Source organism: Diaporthe citri, assembly GCF_014595645.1.
Source record: "Diaporthe citri strain NFHF-8-4 chromosome Unknown scaffold_7, whole genome shotgun sequence".
NCBI lineage: Eukaryota > Fungi > Ascomycota > Sordariomycetes > Diaporthales > Diaporthaceae > Diaporthe > Diaporthe citri.
Genome location: NW_025064852.1, coordinates 786,929 through 807,494, shown reverse-complemented (window position 1 = coordinate 807,494; position 20,566 = coordinate 786,929). Strand labels below are relative to the sequence as shown.

Sequence of the window (20,566 nt, the reverse complement as noted above, 5' to 3'; positions counted from 1 at the left end):
TTAGCTTTAAAGTATTAAGGTATCTTTAACTTTATTAATATTTATAGCTTTTATATTTAAATTAATAAATAATTTTTAATTATTAATTAAAATAAATGCTTAAGTTAAACTTAAAAAAAAGTATAATAAATATAAGTTTTTATTAAATATAACATTAAAGCTTATATTATAATTATTTTCCTTTTCTTTTTCCTCTTTATTTCCCTTAATATTATATATTTAATGCTTATAAATAAAAGGTTAAGCAAGCTAAATAAATTAAAGTATTAATATATTAATAGCTAATTATAATGTAATTTAATAATCTTTAGCTTAATTATTATATATATAGTTTAAATAAGCACTTTTTAAGATTAAAGATATAAAATTAATATTAAAAGCCCTTATATAACTTTATTATAAGCTATGCTATTAATAATACTTATTATAAGCAAAATTAAATAAGCTAGTAACTTAATAAAGAATTATAATTAAGTTTTTATTAATAAAAAATATATTAAAGGTAAAGCTTAATGCAAAGGTTATATTATTTATATAATAATAATTGCTATTAATAAGCTTATTAATTATTAATAAATTTAATAATTTCTTAATAAGCTAGTTATTTAGCCTTATTATTAAGTAATATATAGCTATTATAAGAATGTTTGCTTTAATATAGTTTTATATAAGCATTAAAAGAAATTATTAAAGATGCTTAATTAAAAGAATAAAATTAATATTATATGCATTTTTAGGCTAATTAATAATTCCTTATTTATTAAATGTTTATTTAATATATATTAATATAATTATAAGGGTAAGATATACCTAAGCTGCTATTATTTACGCTATTACCTTTTTCATTACCTTTTTTATTAATTACTTTAAAATTATAAGATATTGTTATATAAATAGTTAGTTTAATAGTTAAATAAATATATATTATTAAGGGATTTATAATAAATTAATTATTATTATTATTATTGCTATTATTGCTATTATTATTATTATTATTATTATTAAGAAAGGATTAATAAATATTAAGTATAAGGGTAATGCATTTTAGGTTATAAATATAAGGCAGCGTAAGCTTTTTATTAAAATATAATAAGGAGTTTGCTAACCTTAATTAAGTTAACTTAATTATAATTTTATATATTATTATTTTATTTATAAACTTATATTTAATTACTTTATAGCTTTAATATCTTTTAATATTTCTTTAATTAAATGCTTATTATGTTTAATAATAATAAAAATATTTACTTTTTCTTAAATTATTAAAATAAAGTTTTTTAATAAGCTAAGTAAAATATTATCCTTTTAATTAAGGAATTCTTATATATATAAGGTAGGAACTTTTTTTAAAAGCTGCTTAAGATTACTTACTTAAAAAATAACCTTTTTAAGTTAATTTTTCCTTACTTAAGCCTTATAATAAAAATAATTAATAACTTATTACATTATATCTTTTATAAATATTTTACTACTAATTAAGCCTTAATAATATACCTTTAATATTAAATCTTAAGCTTTAATAAAGCATTATAAAGATAAAATCTTAAGAATTATATATTAAATAAAGTTAATATATAGCTTTATATTTTTATTAATTTAATTAAAGTTAATTATTAAAAGCTTAAATATTAAGCTATTTTCCTTATAAGCTTAGCTATTATAATAAATAAATGCATTTATAAGCTGCTTATACTTTAATATAAAATTATTTAGCTTTTAAAGGAAACTTATAATATACTTTTAAAAGCAAGGGAAGTTTAAAAACGCCTTATATTTAAGATTTAATATATTTTATATTTTTATTTTAAATTAAGATTATTTTATTAATTTTAAATTTTAAAAATCTTAAAATATAATATTAAAAGCTTAGTTATTTATTAACTTAGCTATAAAATTAATTATAATATTAAAATTATAACTTACTTAAAACTTAATATTTATAATACTTTTTATATTACTTTTATTACTATTTTTATTAATAATGCTATTTATTATTAACATTATCTTATAGAAATAACTAAGTTAAATAAGTTAATATGCTTATTTATAATAAAAAATATTAAATAATTAAGTTTATTAAATTTAACTTAATTATATTTCCTTTATATTTAAGTAGTTAAATTAATAAGCAAAGGTAAATATAATAAATTACCCTTAAAATTATTACTTTTTTATATTATATTTATTATATTATTAAAAGTTAAATATATTAAGTTACTATAATAAGTTAAATTATATAATAATAATAATATTATTAATATTAAGATTAATATTAAAAAATATAATTAAAATCATTATTTAATATTTAAAGTTTAGCTTTTTAAATTTTTTAAATATATAATTTTAATTTAGCTTATAAATACTTATATTAAAGTATTTTAAAAAGTTTAATGCTTATTAAAAATTAAAGCTATAATATTTTTAAAAATATTTAATAAGTAACTTATAAGCTTATAGCAATTTATTCTTATTATTAATATATATTAAATTCTTTATAATAGCAATTAAGTTAAAAAGATTTATATTATTTAATAAAAAGTATAAGCATTAAAAGTTTTTTATATATTTATAAATAAAAAGCTAAATAATTATTAAAAGTTTAAAATAATTAATTAATATTTAAATTATTTTTATATTATTAATATTTAAACTTATATACTTAAAAATATAATCTTAATTTATATAATTAAAAATAATTATATAAATAAATAATAATATTTAGCAAAACATTAACTCTTTAATTTAATAAATAAAAAAGAAGTTAATTTAAAAGCTTTTCCCTTATATAATAATTATATATACTTTATTAATAATAATTATACTTATTTAATTATTAAATGCTAAGTTATAAAAAAGCCTTTTAAAGCATTAATTTTATTTTTACTTTAAACTTATAATAATATATATAAAATTACCCTTTTTAATTTATTTTTAAATTTAAGGATTTTGCAATTATATTAATATTATATTCTTTAATAAACTCTTTATTTAAATTTAATAAAAAGTTTATCTTAATTAATATTATATTATTAAACTTATTTATATATAAGAGTTAACATTAACTTAAATAAAATATATATATTATATATTCTTTATAATATTTTTAACTTATTTTTTTTAAGCTTTATTAAAAATATAAAATAAATAATAATTTTATTTTAAAATATAATAAATATATATTATAAAGTACTTTTTTTATACTTAATAGCTATAATAAGTATAATATTTTAGCCTTTAAATAAAGTTATAATAGCTTTTATTTATTCTTTATAAATTAAAAAATATTTAATTATATTTTTAATTATATTTATAATATTAATAAGCAAAATCTTAATTAATAATTTTTAATTATTTAATAAATTAATTTTTAAATAAATGCTTATTTTTATTAATAATAATACCTTATAAAAATAAATTAATATTTATATAAGTTTTAATAATTAATTAAAAGTTTTTTATAAAAATTTTATATTTTTAATTATTATTATTAATAATTAAAATATAAGTAATTAATAATAAATAAGGCGCTTTTTAATATAATTTTTTAATTAAGTATATTAAACTTTATAAATTTTACTTTAAAAAAGATAAAAACTATATTTTTAAAATCCTTATTTAAAATTATAACTTAAATAATAATTTTTAAAAGTATAAATATAAAGTTTTATAATAATATTATAAAGTATTTTTAATATATTTTTTATACTTTTATATAAAATAATACTTAAATTTAACTTTTTTTATATTTTAATTTTAAATATCTTTTATATATATTTAAAATTAGCTTAATAATTAATTTCATTATAGCTTTATAATAAGGCGCAGCTTTCTTATTTAAAATAAATAGGAAGGCTATATTAATTTATATATATCCTTTGCTTAATATTATATACTATAGTAATTAATTCTTTAATATAAACTCTCTACTTATTCTATGCCTTTATATCACGGCCAGGCCATAAGCCTGGTTATGCGTATGAAAAGACATTTAACTTTTAAGATAATCCAGTTCCCAAGCTTGTCGCGCAACGGCTAAGCCGCGGGGGTAACCCTAACCCTGCGAGGAATTCGTCATAGCGTCGGCATTAAAGGCTGCTTCAAGCTGATTGGGGGCGCGCAGCTGGGGCGGAGGGGGTGCACTTAGTAGTCCCATTAGCGAAGGGTGCATCCGTGGGGTCCAATTCCCCTCAGACAACAGAGTACCTGTACGACCATAGCCTCGGGGAAACTCAGGATCCCGTCAGATCTCCGATTGATAAGCCCGTGAGCGCCAATTTAGTAGCTCTGTCGGTGACGATGAGCGAATACTTGGTGTTGTACAGCGATCTCTTCTTTTTTGCCCCTTTAGAAAGCGCGCTGTATCTGGGGGAGCCTGTGGAGCAATACATCCTGCCTGCAGGATATCAGTTGCATGCAGTGGCGCTCTGACCATGATCTGCAGTCGCTTTTGCTGAAGTGAATTCCCATTGGTCTCTACTTATGCCTTGCCCTGCCCTGCCCTATTACTACATTCCGTCAACAGAGAGCCCAAGGCAGCCTCTCATTTGCTCAGATTGCGGTACATGTTGCAAGCTTGCTTTCAGTTTTCAGAGATTGCAGCCGGTAATGGTACACTGGCATGGCGTCATTGACTGTGTCCAACGGTACGTACCGCGGGGCATGCGAAAATTGTTAGTGGGTACTTGTGCACGGACCTTGCCATGTACCTATCTCTTGGCATGATGGCCCAATTGGCATGTGTCCATTTTTAAATGAATGTCAGGGGAAGGAAGTGAGTTCGAGTCGGACGACACCAGATCCTCTTCTTTTATCTCTGACTTTTTTTTCCTCACCAAATCCCTGCCCGTGATGATTGGATCACTTTTTTCTGTCTTGTCGATTGCGGTATCATGGCCCCTTGAGCGTCTGGACTTGCAAGCGGCCATTGTCCAGATGTTCTGGCAGAGGTAGCCGGAATCCTGGCGTATGGCGTGTGGTGACAGTCGCCTGAAGTCGCACGATGTTGAACAAGGATAGTCTGGCTTTGATGTGTGCTGGGGTCAAGGGGTGGTTCGAGGTGATTTGTACTGAACATCAGCGAGCACCGTGTGAGGTGTGGGCAGATCAAAGGTGGATCTCTAACTAACCCAGTGAGGACGTATCGCGGTCCAGACTGCGGGAAGGAAGACTAATTCATACACTGAACGTCACGGAGTGTCACGGAGTGGTGGTGAGGCGTGGGCGGATCAGAGGCGGGTGGCTGACTAACCCGTCTGGGACGGGGCGGGCGAAAATTGACACGAGACTACCTAGGTAGGTATACCTAGGTACCCGGGCGGTTGGTTACGTAAGGCGCCTCGTCGGCCGCAGCCGTCTCAGATGTTTGGTGCCAGTGGGGACCAGCCCCCCTGCACAATTGCTTGCAGGGGTGCACGCCCGCGAAACGGGCTGCTTCTTTTTGCAGAGCTCTTGTTTACTAGGCTACGTTGTCTAGGTGCATTCAAAGACAAGCTTCCTCCATCCTCGGCCTCGACCACGCTTTTCTCTGCCAACCACCAACCACGTCGTTCGCCTTCTCTCTTCACTCAATGCTGCCTGACAGCGAAGATGGCTCCAGTCAGGCGGGCTCCCTATAAGGACTTTCTCCAGCCTGCGCTGCATCGGCGCTTCACAAGCACTGCGACCATCCTTCTGGCCATCGCCTTCGTCGAGTCTGTCGTCCTCGCCAGTTGGGACTCCCGTCAGTCGTGTCCTGCACCCGCTGCTGCATTGCCCTAGAGCCAATCTGCTAAAATTCTGCGCATTTTACAGTCTTCTGGGCGGTCTTCCCAGTTGGGCCAACCGGCATACGAGCCTTCTTCATCTTCCTCTGCGGCCTGGCGATCCTCGTCCTCCGAATCGCACAATACCATGTCGGCCTCCGTACCTCCAACTCCGGCCTGCAGACCTTCGTCAAATGCGCTGTGACTCCTCAGACCCTGGAAGCAGTCGTCTCATACACACTGTCATCATGGCTCTTCAGCCAAATTTACCTGCGGTCGGCGACGGAGGATCTCGCATGGGTGTCAGTTCAGCCAGGCGTGGGCGGCAGGGTGCGATTGAACGAGAAGCCCATCTTCTTTACAGTTCACTTCCTGGTCCTGGGCGTCGTACACGGCGCCCTGCACATCGTCCGCGATGACGACCGGTTGAGCCTCGGCGCAGCGAGGCTGCGGGCCCACGATGCCCCTGCAGCAGAACCGCCGCGGCCCTGGTCCACACGGCTGATGAGCGAGGTTCCCCTCCTGGCCCACCGCGCTCTCATCCAGACGCTGGCCGTGCTCGCCTTGAACATTGTCTTCTACCATGCTGTCCTGCGGAGCTTAGCCTGGAGGGTTGCGCTGGTCTTCTTCCGCCCCTTCTACACCATGCCGAAGACCAACTTAGCTCCGACAACATACGGTGGTATAAGCTTTCCATTATGGGTCAAGTGTTCCGGCGCTAGCTTTATGTTGCTGTTCTTGTGGCTGGCGGGCAACAGGATGTTCTCAATGTTCCTTGTCAGGCCACCATTGAAGAACGGAAACCCTCTCACGTCGGAGTCGAAGGACCCGAACGGGAGTCTTTTGAACGGGTTGAAAAGCAAGAAGCTGCCTATCAAGGTCAGTTTGACATCTCCATTCCAGTTTCTCTTCACAGCTGACTTCGAACAGTGTTTCGCGACGTGGGAACTGGCACTGATTGCCAGGGACTTCCAACCGCGGCGCCAGGCTATCTATCAGGACATTGACAGGAAAGACGGCCCAATGTGGTCGCAAGTTTACACACTATGTCTCCAGGCAGTGAAAGACGTGGAGTCGAGGATCGACGAGTATACCAAAGCTGCTGCCGCCGCTACAGCTACCGCCGCGAAAGCAGGCAGCAGCGAGAAGGCGCTGGTCCAGACGCCGACTAAGACCTTCCGAGACGAGTTGGGCGACTTGGCCAAGAAAAAGATCGTGTCGCCAGGCCAGCCTTCTCGGCTAAGTCCATTGGTGCAGAAGGGGGTAACCCATGCGAAAGACTACGTGGAGGATATTGCCAGGCAGGCGACTGGCTCGGACGCCGACGACAACCCATTCCAGTACTGGACCAGACAAGTCCTGGCCTCACCACTCGGTCGGCCATTCACGCAAAGCTTCTCGCAAAGAATCACGACTGTGGTCCTAGAAGGACCCTACGGAGAGCCTGCACACGCGATCAACGCCATATCGGCACTGACGAGGCTGGCGGTGCTGAGCCTGGCAGAGGACAGCTACGGAAACGTCCAGCGGGACGTGGCGTCCATCATCCGGACGTTCACGGCGGTTAAAACGAAGCTGGACGCGTTCAAGGCGGATTTCCCGTTGCACTGGACGGACCACGATACAGCGAGGGAGTGCAAGGAAGTGGATGCGATTCTGGAGACACTCAGGGAGGGGCTCGTGCAACTTGTGACGGCATTTGGCCCATATGCGAGGGACCTCAGGTTGACCTTTGCGGACGTGAGACATGCACGGGAAGCGGCTGGCCTGCCTGGCAGGGAAGGAGGAGGCGCTGCTATCGCCAGAGTTGATGGGGCGGGGCCGGAAATGCGGCAGATTCGGTGATCACGGTAGAAAAGGGAGACGGGAATTTGGCTGGAACTGTGGGCATTTGTGGTGGCTGTGTGATTATACCCGAGCGCGTCGCTCAGACTGCATAACAGTACAGATCATCATGGTTATGAACTACCTGCTCCTTGGCTTGCGTGAATTGCTGCTTGGGCCTGAAGCGAAGTGTTGGAGCCGAGGGACAGCATCGGGATGATCAGGGGCCATGGCGCATTCATCGATGCTCAAGGCTGCCGAGGTATCACCAGCTTTGACCAGGAGAAGTTCGGAATTCCCAACTCTGATCTGGAGGTAGTTGAGTGTTTGAGGTGTGACAATCATCCAAGTCCCGCACTTGCATACCGTATGGAAATGGATGTGGCCTGCTAAGGTGGAAAGGGGATTGGGAAGGGGTGGTGCTGGTGACGTTTAATTGGCTGTGGGTCTAGCCGGCTGGTTCGCATGCAGGCACGCTTGACTGCCTTGTCGCCTCGTACTTGGAGTGGTCTAGTCTACATCTACTCCTCCGCATCAGCCTCCGTTCATTCCTTTTCTCCTCCTCTTCAAATGCTTCTCCCAACCAACGTCCACCCGCTGCTGTCGACATCTCTAGCTCGTCCCCAATGCTAGACATCGAACTCCTGGGCACCCGCTCGCCATAGCCTCCATCATGATACCGACATCATCACTCCCGAGGTCTTCGATTGTGCGGCAGTTGGCCATCGAACCAGAACCGCCGAGGAGCTCCTCGAATAGATAATAACACCACCACTACGTCAGCAGCTACCGATCAGCGCACTGTTCCGCGACAGCCATAGCGGCATTGCCATCGACCGCGACCGCGACCGCGATATCTGGATAGCAACATATTCATCCGAACCCTGGGCTTGGCGATCCAACCATCATGTCGGCGGTGCACATCATCTTCCGCGTCATCTACGACTCCTTCTACGTCTTTCTCTCCCTGATCGTCCTGCTCCTGCTCCTCGTCACGCCCGCCGATAATTTGCGCCTCGCCTTGCAAAATCACCAGAACCTCCACGTCCTGACAACTGTCGTCTGCCTTTCCGCTACTCTACTTTTCGTCGTGCTACTCTACTTTGCCCGCCTGTATGTCAACCGCAGTGCCCTCGCCAACATACCCAAGCCATGGATCCCCATTGGCCGGGGCGAGGTCAAGAAGAGCGTGCGCAAGATGATCGTCGCTAGTCTGAGCAGGAGCGCCGCCATTGCCTACGAGTCGAAGCCAAGGGTTGCCGCCGCGAGACCGCCCACTGCGATGACCGACCCCGAGGAAGGAGAGGAGGATGAGACCGAGGCTGAAGGCAAGGCCAGGAAATCTACCCTAAGGGTGTTCAAACTCAAAAAGGCGCCGACCGTGGAGGACAAGATGGGCATTACCCTGCCCCCGCACCGAGCCGTATGGGGCGAGATCGAGCACTACGGATGGTCCTCGCCCAACTCGCTGGACCTGCCCGACCTACAGTACAGCACGGTCATATCGGAGCTGCCGAACCTGATCGAGGCCAAGGCCCTGACACTGGCGCCCCCAATCCCCGAATCGAGCCACGCCGAACCGCCTGTCCTAGACCCGGAGGCGATCGGCCTCCTTCAGCGGCCCGACAACCTGGCCCTGCGGCAGTACCTCACGCAGCTGGCCGAGCTGGGCGTGCTGACGCCCTCGCGCACGACGGCGGATTTCCTGTCCGCGTACGAGTACGCGCGCTATTCGACGCGGCCCATCTCGAACGCCCGCTTCCGCGAGCTGATGCACCTCTTCGCGGAGCTGCTGCGCACCATGCAGCCGCTCGACCCGGCCGTTCTCATCGCGCTAGGAGACGACTTCTCGGAGGGCGAGGAAGAGAGCGACATCGACGACGACGCGCCCCGGCGCAGTCCCCCGAGCACCCCGCGCAGCCGCGCCAGCCGAAACTCCATCCTCCGCCGGCAGCGCAGCACCGCGTCGCGCGCGACCACGACGACGACCAGCAGCGGCAAGTCCGGCAGCAGCGGCGGCTCTTATATCCGCAGGAGGCCCCATCAGCAGCAGCAACAGCCAACGACGAGGCCGCAGATGGCAGCGCGCGTATCCTCGCAGGGCACGACTTGGGGTGGCGCGACGACATACCGCACCGCGCCGACGACGCCCAAGACGCAGAAGACGGCCGCGTCGCCGTCAGCGTCGTCGTCTTCAAGCAGCGCCAACAGCTTCGCGCAGACTAGGCGGCCGTACCACATCGGCGACGGCATCGGGGGCTTCGGCTCGGCCTCGACGTCGAGCATCGCGTCCGCCGCGTCGCGTGTGGCGCGGTCGCGCTCCGGGCGGTCGTCTGTCGCCAGCGGGAGCGCGGGGTCTGTTGTCATCCGGCTGGCTGGGCGGGCGGATGGGGATGGTGGGTTGCCGTATGTGCTCTCGCTTGGGGGCGATTTGGAAACGTGAGCATGTGTTCTGGAGAAGCAGGAGCCTCTGAGAAGATTCACATCCAGGTATGCCATGCCAGCGAGGATGTGGCGCCACGGCATACATTCGTTCCTTGAATCATTATACCAAGAGTCTGTGTGTTTGGGCTTCCACGTCAGCGTCCGCGGCCGTGGCACATCCGCGCTCTCGCTCCGGCCGGTCGTCTATTTCCAGAAAGAGTACCCGGTGTAGGAGAGCATCTTTTTACCACTCATTTGAGCATTGCGAGAGGGCGTTTGGGGTCATCACGTGTTGGTTTTGGGTCCTCATCCTGGTATTGACCGGATGGGTGGGCTCTTTTGGTCTATATTGCATAATGCTAATGTCTTTTCTCACCACGTCCGGTTCCAACTCGGTCGATTTCGTTCTTCGATTGGTCGGTCGGTAAATGCCTCTGCCGTGGGCATTTCAGTCCTTGTGGGTGGAAGGCTGAGTGGGCCAAGTTCAACATCGGAGAGCGCATTCACAGTGATGAGTTTGGTCACCCGACGGCGGGTGATGTGTGATTCGCGGTCGCTAGGCCATCTGGGTGAGTGTCTTGTGGTGGAACTGTTCTGAACTGCAAAGGCTACCGCTGCTTTTATCTCGTTATTCCCTTATTTCCTATCCATGGCTTGAATTCATCCCCTCCTTGGCGTTCATCCCCCACCTGACCTTCATCACAACCTGAGTCTCATCCGCCACTTGACTCCCATCCACCACTCCACTGTCATCTATCAATCCACTATCATCCGCAGCTCATTTTCCGCCCACCACTCATTGTTGACGACAAGAACTCTCGTCTACACAAGCCCATAGGCTGACCAACCACTGCCAATCACTGCCAATGAGATGGAAACTCTACCCTTCCCCTGGTCTGGCCGAAGAAACTTGAGAACAGCTGAGTCCCTGCATGAATGCCACCGAGGCTTCAGGCTCTGCAGAGACAAGGCTTTCAAGCACAAGACCACCTCCGACCCCATCTCGAGTCGCTACTGGCTACTGTCCCCTGCCCAGTTGCCCTGGATCTTCCAGGGCCATGGCCATGATATTCCGTTGCGCCCTTTCCTTGCCATAGGCATCCATTGCCAAGGTGGCCCACAAGATCGTGAAGAAAGTCCAGGGCCACCCTCATGAAAAAGCTTTTGGACCTGTCCTCATAACATGTTGTGTTCCAACTTGAGCCACGCCACATGTCCCAAACACAATCCATAGAAAAAAGGTACAAGGAAGAAGAAGAAAAAAAAAGGAAGCGCGATGGGGGAGGACAGATGAAGAATGCGAAGAAGATCGAACAGTCAGATGTATAGAAAGGATATGAAAGGGAACAGTGTTGAGTTGGGGGAGTGGGTGGGGGAGAAGGGCGGCGTGGAATGGGTGAGGAGCTGAGGTGAATAACCAAGGAACATCCGTACAGCAAGCCCGGACATCTTCGCCACCACGGTTCCCCTCTGGCATGGTCGATGACGAGCAAAACATCCGTGGACTTCACATCACTCGTCAGGGCTGCAACGACGACCTGGCGACGCACGGCCTGGACAACATCGAGTGCTCGCATGTCCATCGTCGTCTCATCAGATTTGTCGGCCATTTGGCCGTTCCCCACCACGCACCGGCAAGGCATTTTTGAACAATGAACGCCTCGTGCTCGGGTCCGGCTTGGGACTGTCACCGGTTAGTTGCCGTGTCTTCCAAGAACTTACAGGCCCCAGAGGGGGGAGGGTGCCGAGCCCAAGACAGAGCCTTGTAGGGGCGAGGACACTAAGGGCGAGGACAAGAGGGGCTTGGTATGTCTGACTTACCCTTCACTGATTTCCGTAGCCTTGGAACTGTTGACCAACACCATTCAGCTCTGCATTCATACCGTTGTAGGTATAATAATGCTGAGCAGTGTTGGTGGTAAAGTTGGATGGAGCATTGGGCTGTCCTCCTTGGGCCAGCCCCTGGGCAGAGGATGGGTTGGGGAACTGCTGTTCAACACCTTGGATCGTCCTCTTGACCCTCTCGGCTCTGGACTGCTTGGCCTCTTTGCCTGGGACGTAGGCATTGCCCTGCTGGGTCTGGTCCCAGAGGAAAGACTGGACTCGCTCCCCACCACGGTCCGCGTTTGGGCTGTCGTCTACCATCAGCAGGACTTCCTTGTTAGCGACCAGGGGTACACTGGGCCTACGTGGTCATGCTTGAGTTGTTGGGAACAGGAAGGGAGATTGCTCAGGCTGGGCCTTGCTACAGGATGGGGGTTCTGCCTGTCTAGGGCTCTTTCGCGAAAGGGACCCAGGAATCCGACCCGGTGAGAGAACGACGACGTGGCTAGCGGCAAGGGATGTGATGGTCTCTGTTGAAAGCGGATCGATATGATCAAGGAGAAGGGAGTGACGAATTCATACTCAGGACCCATTCGATATTTTAAGGTGCGTAGCAGCGACATTAAGTAGACGTCCGACCTGGCCACCACTGCCCTCCTCATCACGTACTGGTTTGCATCTGACGCGGAGCTCAGGCAGACCAAGAGGTACATGTAGGCCAGAATTCCGGTTCAAGAGGTGATTCTGACTTGAGTGGACTCGAATGCAAGACTTGGATTGTTCTCAAGTCTAAAATAGTTACCGAAGCGCCATTGGGGTGTTCGCCTCCTCTTTCGCTCCCGAGTACCTGCATTAGTTCTTGTCCGCCGCCCTACGGCGCCTTGATTGCGCTGATTGGACCGTTGCTCTAGTCGTAATTATCAAGGCATCAAAGTGCCCGGACTAGCGCGTGTGCTTGTCTGCACATGTGTTGGAATAAGCAGTCAAACAAGGCAATGCGTCAGCGACGCCGCTCCCGCAGGCAGTCTTCTGCAGCGGATGTCAGCCGATTTCCTGACAACACGGGCATATACCGCCTGGAAAATGCGGTGCAAGGTGGCGGATTCGCCAAGAGGCCCTCTGATATTAGTGCAACAGGTGCACTGGTGGTGGCTCTGGTGGCTCAGCTCTTTCTTTCCACTGCGTACTGCCGGGTTGCAAGGGGGTCTACGCTCCCGTCGGCCAATATGTGTGGTGTCCGGATTCCTGGGAGCAAAGGGCGAACACCAAATTGGACAGGCGAGATGCGATGCAAAGTAGCCCACGCGAGCCTGGGGATCTGGACGTCCGTCCTAGGGGCAAAATCCGCACCCATGTAAAGTACTGACCCACGAGCACCAGCGCCCAAAGGGTGCACTTGATCATAGACGGGGCCAAGAATGGCCTATTTACCTCTTTACTAGGACGTTCTGCTGAGGTGGTGGAGTGTGGAAACAGTTGCCTTGTCAATGACGGGGGTTCACTCGTTGGGGCTCCTGCTTCTAGAAACACAGTGCACCTACTTGAGATCAGTCCGCGAACCATCCGAACCATTCTTGGGGCTCAAGCGAATGTGCATTGGGAAACACGGCGACCTGCTAGGTACCTAAGGAACAGCTCCATGTGCCTAACTAGGTAGGTGATCCGGTACGCATTTGGTTGCCTAATGGCGAACCCCCACAGTTCGCCTAGTTCGCCATTGCGGCTCTGCGGAGTTCAGGGTCCCAGGTCACCCCCTCGTTCAGCTCTTCTGGGTGCCCAGTGTTAGGCCGTCAGGACATTCCTTAGAATCAGGCTGCCCCGCTCGAGCCTGATCCTTGAATGTTCGAGCAATGCCATTGCACCAGGGACAGCTCCAGCCAGGAGCAGCACCCACCCTACCTTATTTCAGCACTTCCAGAGTCAGGCCACGCTTCAAGATCTCGCTTGGACCACGCGGCCGGCCGATCCTGTTGGTGCCCCGTGTCCCGTCCGACTGCACGCACACCTAGCAGGCCTGGACACGGCGCGCCGCAGCTCACCTAGCATTGAAAACGTGCTAACCCTTTCTGCCTACTTGCCCTTGATGAATCTGTTTCCTCTGCCTTCCTATACAATTGAGTAGCTAGCAAATATTCTACCCCACACACATTATACGTCGGCGCTGGGACCGAAAAGCTCCGACGAAGGTTCAACATGCTTAGCAACAGGCCAATCTTGCACGGCCGACGTTATTACATTTGTGGCTCGACATTGTTGTTGTCAGCCTCATGGCTTGTTCTGCTGGATCACGGCTCACTATTTATCGTCAAATGACGCCGTATTCAAGACACTTGCACGGACACGGGATGGCTTCCACCACCTGGGACGACCATGAATGCATAGATGTAGACCACCCAAGCGAACCAAGACGCTACATAGCGCAGGAGGGCTTGAGTCCGTTGTTTAGCCTAGCTACCCAACATGACCATCCATTGCTGTTTCAACCTATCGCTCGGCTTGTCCACGCCTTCGGGCGGACGGTTTGTATCCATGCCATCAACCACCTACCCTCCAGGATCGGTGTGCCGGTCTTTGATACTCAAACTTGCGGGGCAGGAAATGTAAGCGTTGAGACATAGCACATGAGATGATGGAAACATGCCTTGTACAGCTGCGATTGCTAATGGCGCCCTTGGCATTGTATTCCATCGATCACCATCGACGCCTGAAAACCCACGATAGTCAGCGTAATTGTAGCACAGTCATTTGTCTGAGAAGCAGCAGGTCAACGGAGATGCTTCGGCAACATGGTCCCAGTCCTCCTGGTCTCTGGGATGCAGACGGAAGCCAGGTAATTCCCCCATATCATAGGGCGGTGCTTTACCGCCTGCGTAATACCCTGCCTTGAAGCACACCATGTTCAGCTGAGACAAGCACCGGATCAACCAGGATTCTCAGTGTCACGCCCATTGAGGCAAGTACTCTGTCGATATACTTACATTAGCAGACCGGCTATGGGCAATTGAAAAACTTTCACCGTCATGGAGGAGACATGAGAAAATGCAATATGGCATGGGCTTGGTTCAAATCGATCTGATTGCAGTGTGGAGTTTGACTGATTGAATGTAGTCAGTCGGCCTCGGCCCCGACAAGGAACAATGAATTGCTCAAGCGCTTCCACATTTCCGAAAACATCCTACTGCGCCTCGAATGCAATTCCAGCGATTCTTCATTTACTATGAAAATATGTTCTAGGCACTCTCAATGTCTCGAATTGTGTTATGCAAGTGCCATCCTGAGTGCTAGGTACTCAGGAGGAAAGGTACGAAGACAAGCAATGTTTGGAATTCCTGTGGAGATGCAGTTCGGGACATCGCAGCGCTATATGCGACGGTAAAGGCGGTACACGATACGGGGCACCTGCCTGTCCTGGCCCGTCTAGATAGGAGTATCCCAGGGGCCGATCTTACCCGGCATATGTCGAAAGGTCGCCTGGCTGTGTACAGCCTCGTGGCTGCACGGGCCAGGAGTCGATCTTACCTGAAGCTATCCCTGTATCACGGGAGATCCTACCGGTTCCCCTTGCCTGGGGTGGGATCAATATGCAGCTGGTACGCTACATGCGGTATGCTGCAGGCTGTATGCTGCAGTTTCGTTGGGGTGGCTTGGGAGTCGGGCCCGGATTCATGGGATTCATCCGGCCGGCAGGGTGAGTAGCAAAAGGAACAAGGTTCAGGTCCAATGCTAGTACGCCTGGTGTGATCAAACTTAGTCTTCAATAGACAGAAGAAAATGTGTTGTCCAATGAAGACCAAAGTGCATTTGCTGAAAAGATCTATTTTTAGGTGCATAACTGGGCAGATAGGTAAATGAGGCAGTGCAAGCTACAGCATCAACACAATGTCGGGGTGGCGGGTGGCGGAAATTGTTCGTGAAATCGACTCATCTTTGCCTACACCAATATACTTTCAGATGATTGGTCCGGAGTCGTCTTCATCCTTAGAGGCCAACATTGTAGACCATTGCCATGCGTACACAGGCGACACCACAGATGTGGCTAGTTCATCGTGGCCTAAGTTAAGGGCTATAATAATGATCTTGCAGCTATTTGGCCATATCTGCAATGACGATCACTTGCAGCTAGGTCAGACATATTTGTCCAAGTGTAAGTTCACTGGGTAAAAGTGAACTGCATCTTGCGAAGCTGATGTCATCTTGATACTCACACACACAATAAGCATACAAATTATGTTGCCACAACACCATTCGTTGGTCCCCAGCAGTTTTTGACACCCCTATCAAAATACATCCATATCATCTCATGGAAATTGGGCAGTGCAAAGTTGTGTGATCACAATATCTGGCAAGCCAAGAGACTTTTGTTGGCAATGTGTTGGGATCCAGAATCTACAATCTTCACTGCGTTTGTTGACCAAAATATAATAAGTCACTCATGGTGATGAATGGTTTGAAATATTGAAAAAGAAACAAGACGGACATTTGCAAGGCAAAAACCCAGTAGGAGAGAATCAACTCCGCCTTGCTAGCCTGCAGGCTAAGTTCCTTAAGGCTCATCTATGAATACTTAGCTGTATGGCTCGGGATAGGTCTGAATTAACAATGGTATTATATTTTCATGCTCGGCGATATCCATATTTAGGCTTTATATGCGTTTATAACCGGCTGAGATGATAAGCAGGAACTCCCGAATTGGTGACGGCGGGTGTTGCATGAGATGTTGAACGCCAGTGGCTTCGCAAATGTAACCCCGGTTTGAACCAAGTGAATGGGTATGCAGATTGATTTGTTGGCATATAGACCTGATGGCATGCATGTGAGCCTCCTGCTGTAGCCATATCACCCATGCCTGTCACCCACGCCGAATCATATATCTACACCCAATTCACACATCTAATTTGCATACTTATACTCAATTTATATACTCATGTATTATTTATAAATTAAGTACGTGAAATAAGTATAAGCATAGGTATATGAATTTAGTTTGCAAATAGGGTATGCGAATTAGGTGTGCAACTTGGGCGCGTGTGTGCAAATTAGGCGCAAATAAGTGAATTGGGTGTGGGGCTTACATTCTGTTACATTATGTTTCTAAGTTTCTAGCCTCGCCTTGGTTAATTTTGCCTTTTCTTTCCTGACTCACGAAGTATATATGGCGTAAATGCAATATTCCAATAATCTACCATAAGAACAAGACTCTCAAGCTTTGAGACTCTTCGTTGGAAAATAGAATTGCGTTGCTTGCTTTTGCTGCAGCAAGCCAGCCTTCGTCTTGGCTCTAGATTGAATTCCAGCCCTGATCCATTGGTCGGCAATTGGGCACCGCGTTGACACTCAATGAGCCTGGTTGGCTTGGGCAGCATTCGGATCACCTTGATATTTTCCCTGGGCAGAAGTGGTACCTTGGCTAGGATCTACCTAGACATTTAGATCTTCAGACTTGTTATCTACTCACACGAGCTTGCGAAGATGAGTACTATCCAGGCCGTCAATAGGGCCGTGAGACCAACCCCCACCCCAGAGCCTCTACGGCGTAGAGTTCTTGGACCTATCTTCAGGACATATCTTGAAACACATTGGTTCCCACCACATACCTGCCTCCTCCAAAAGAAAGAAAGAAAGAGGATAAGAGACAAAAAGGGTGAGAGAGTAATCAGAAGCATAAGAAGGTAGAGAAGAGGAAGAAGTAAGTTAATCAAGACTGAATGATGAGACTTCAAGAAGATTGGGAAGAAATGATAGCGGGGAAAGTTTGTGAAGGAAAAGGTGAGGGGTGGAGGCATGGAGATAAAGTCGGGTCACAGAAGGAAACCATCGGGAAGCAACACCGGGCATCCTCGCCATCAGGTTCTCCTCCCGTCGTCTGTGACGGGCAAAACGAGCAGGGAGTCCACATCATTCCGCACTGACAAGGCGACACGGTGCTTGGGCCGGTTTGGCCACTAACAAGCTCTCCGTCATGGGAAGGCCAGGGAAAGATGAGTGGCCAGAACCTCTTGGCTCACAGAGGCTTGGGACTTTCAGGGGGTCATTCAGCCCAGCCAAGGACGACAAGGGAGAAGGGCAGCGAGGCATTTCCGTTGTCCAGCCTAACATTTCAGTGATGATTGCAGCCATAGAACTGTTGGCCAACACCATTTAGGTCTTTATTTCTCCCACTGTGATGGGCATCCTGGCTCTGGGCCGTGGTGACACCGAATCCAACGGATGGGTTGGCAAACTGGTGGTCAACTGCTTGGATCATCCTCTCGACCCTCTCGGATCGTTGGTTGCTCTCTTTGCCTGGGACGAAGGTGTACCCCTGCTGGGTTGTGTCCCAGAGGAAGGACTGGACTCGGTCTCCGCTGCTGTCTGTCATCAACACCACTACCTTAAGGTGATATGGGGACTAGGGACGTACTTCGACATTTCAAGGGCTTGGAGAGCAGGTCAATAGGATTTGTCCTGGGTGTATGGGGTGACGATTCTGTGTGAGGCAATTCCTTCACAGTCACAGAAGGAGGAGAGGGGCGTTGTGATGGGATGAAGGACGTGGTGGAAACTCCTGAGGTAGTTGAATATAATATAGAGGGAGCAATGGATCACAAGGAAGACCGGGCTGGTCCCGATGTTATTGATACCGACTGATGCTGATCACTTGTTGAGACATCTTGGGGTGCGAGAGCACTCGAGACTTTATATACCTGAGTAGATGGCTCGTCCGCATGGTTCGCGGTCTGCCACCCGGGCAGGTTCGCATACTTACACACGTTCTCTGGGGGGCGGGACACCGGATTTCAGAACACCGAGAACGCCCTGATTGGGTCTTTCCATGCCTGCTCACCACCACCACCGCGAGTTTCCGGGGACAGCCCTTTGTCAGTGGTCGAGTCGGCAGCAGGCATTTTGTTGCCTCCTTCATGTTCATACTCAACAGGGGCACACGGATAGCTGCAGTGACGGCCTGGACAGGTCTGACCAAACAGGGAACATGTTAGTGGAGCGTATGGGTTGACAGGTCCAGGGGTCGCATGGCATGGGAAGCTTTTGTTTCTCCTTCCGAGGTCAGCGTTGCATTGCCAGATTTAGTGCATCTGCAGAGCGGGATACCGATTCCACCCAACCTCGAGGTCTCTCCCAGGTGGTGGCGGGCGGTAGGAACCCAATAGCTCAGCTCTGTGTCACCCATATCGGTACATACTGAGGGTTTGTGCCTGCTTCGGGCTCATGGCTGAAGATCAAGCTACCTAGGTACTGCAAAGTGAGAGGTTGGGAAGGCTGTCAAACCAACCGCTCGAAGGGGGGGGGGCTCGGTGGGAAGGGGTGACATGAGTCCCGTCGTCAGAGCTGACTCTCGCGCGTTGCGAAAAGGTGGTGGAATTGGTCGGCATTCCAGGGCGTTCCAGGTGCCAGATCTCCGCCTCGCTCAGTCTCACTCGACCAATCACATACGAGGCGTGCTGGGTAATGCGGCTCTGCTGTGTGTGGGAGGCAGCTTCGCTCACAACTAAGCTTGGAAGCGTTAGTCCACCTTGACGTGCAGCTGCATCCTGGTCAGACTCACAACCCAGCACTTCGCGTTCCACAGTAAGGTTGGTTACACGAGTGGACCGGTGTTAGACGGAGTGGGTGGCAGTCGTATCTTTATGTCACCTTGAGCAGATGTTGTATGCGCATACGCAGTGCTTCCGAGGTGCTCCAGGGGCCAAGGCCAGCTCTGGGAGGGGCGAGTAGAAATAGGCAGACGTTTAGCATATGCCCACGTCAAATTTACGGTCGCCAGTACCGGGACAGAGCAGATCTAAAGTAGTACCTGTTTCCTAGATAAGAATGGCACGGAGCAGCAAGACAAGATCTTATGGTTATATGGTATATAAGAGTTTGCATACAACCTATATTATCTCTTGTTCCCTTAAGGCAATCATTATTGTTCCAGCTTAGTAGAGGAACTCAAAGAATATAAATAGTTTGTATGGTATATAAGATGCCTACCTAGGTATGTGACTTAGCACACACGGTAAGCCTCTTGCTACCCACAGCTAACTACCTGAAATCTTTACCTGTGGCTGAGTTTAATTTTTGCTCGTCAGACACATCAATCTTTGCCAAATATTCGTAGCTCCTCAGACGGTTCTTTGTTTGTCAACACAACTGGCTGTCCGGCTACCTGTGTGAGCAGTTCAGGGTAAGGATGCATCATAGGCCCGTGGATGGATGGATGAAAGGAAAAGAGCAGCGGGAGAAGCCCATGTGCCTTCCCGGGAATGTCCTGAGTTTTGTGGTGGTTTGCAATGATAGCTTGTGCAATGGGGCAAACCAGTTGACGCAGCCGGGGTGGCCTGAGCTTACCCGTGTACCCCTGCTTGCATGTCTGCTGCAGAAGTGAGGAACTCGGGTAGTGTGGATGGGGCAATAGTCGTGACAATGCCAGTACAAGTCAGCCTACGAAAGTTATTCAAACAAGAATGTCGCTCACAAAAGTTTTCATGGTTCGCATTGCTCCATGAAAAGGCTGCTGTTGACCCATGCAGGGTGCAATATGCAAGCGCATGACATGTTGCCTTGGTCGGGCCTCTGCGCCCGCAAAGACCGTAGTTGAATACTGACATTTGTTTACAAGGCTGCAGAACTCGACTTGGCACTTCAGTTAGAGAGGTCCCAGCAGCGTCCTTCTGCTCGCTGTTTGTAGAAAAGGGCAGACATTCGTAAGGCATTGTCCTTGTGCAGGCCGATGCTAAGATACAATATTCTAAAAGGCTGGTTCCGTTCCATTA

General features: G+C 45.9%; 3 protein-coding genes across 3 annotated transcripts; 2 read left to right on the top strand and 1 right to left on the bottom strand.

Moving 5' to 3' along the window:
* Window positions 1–5,586: 5,586 nt before the first annotated feature.
* INS49_013450 (uncharacterized protein) lies at window positions 5,587–7,552 on the top strand (the record flags this gene model as incomplete). Its single annotated transcript, XM_043174149.1, has 4 exons — window positions 5,587–5,719; window positions 5,791–6,620; window positions 6,672–7,481; window positions 7,547–7,552. The coding sequence occupies 4 exons, from the start codon at window positions 5,587–5,589 to the stop codon at window positions 7,550–7,552; spliced, it is 1,779 nt and encodes a 592-aa protein (XP_043021094.1).
* A 920-nt stretch (window positions 7,553–8,472) lies between these two features.
* On the top strand, window positions 8,473–10,008 carry INS49_013449 (uncharacterized protein; the record flags this gene model as incomplete). The annotated part of the gene is made up of 1 exon (XM_043174148.1): window positions 8,473–10,008. The coding sequence occupies one exon, from the start codon at window positions 8,473–8,475 to the stop codon at window positions 10,006–10,008; it is 1,536 nt and encodes a 511-aa protein (XP_043021093.1).
* A 1,805-nt stretch (window positions 10,009–11,813) lies between these two features.
* On the bottom strand, window positions 11,814–12,186 carry INS49_013448 (uncharacterized protein; the record flags this gene model as incomplete). The annotated part of the gene is made up of 2 exons (XM_043174147.1): window positions 11,814–12,120; window positions 12,179–12,186. 2 exons carry the CDS (start codon window positions 12,184–12,186, stop codon window positions 11,814–11,816), a joined length of 315 nt encoding a protein of 104 aa, XP_043021092.1.
* Between the last annotated feature and the right edge of the window lie 8,380 nt (window positions 12,187–20,566).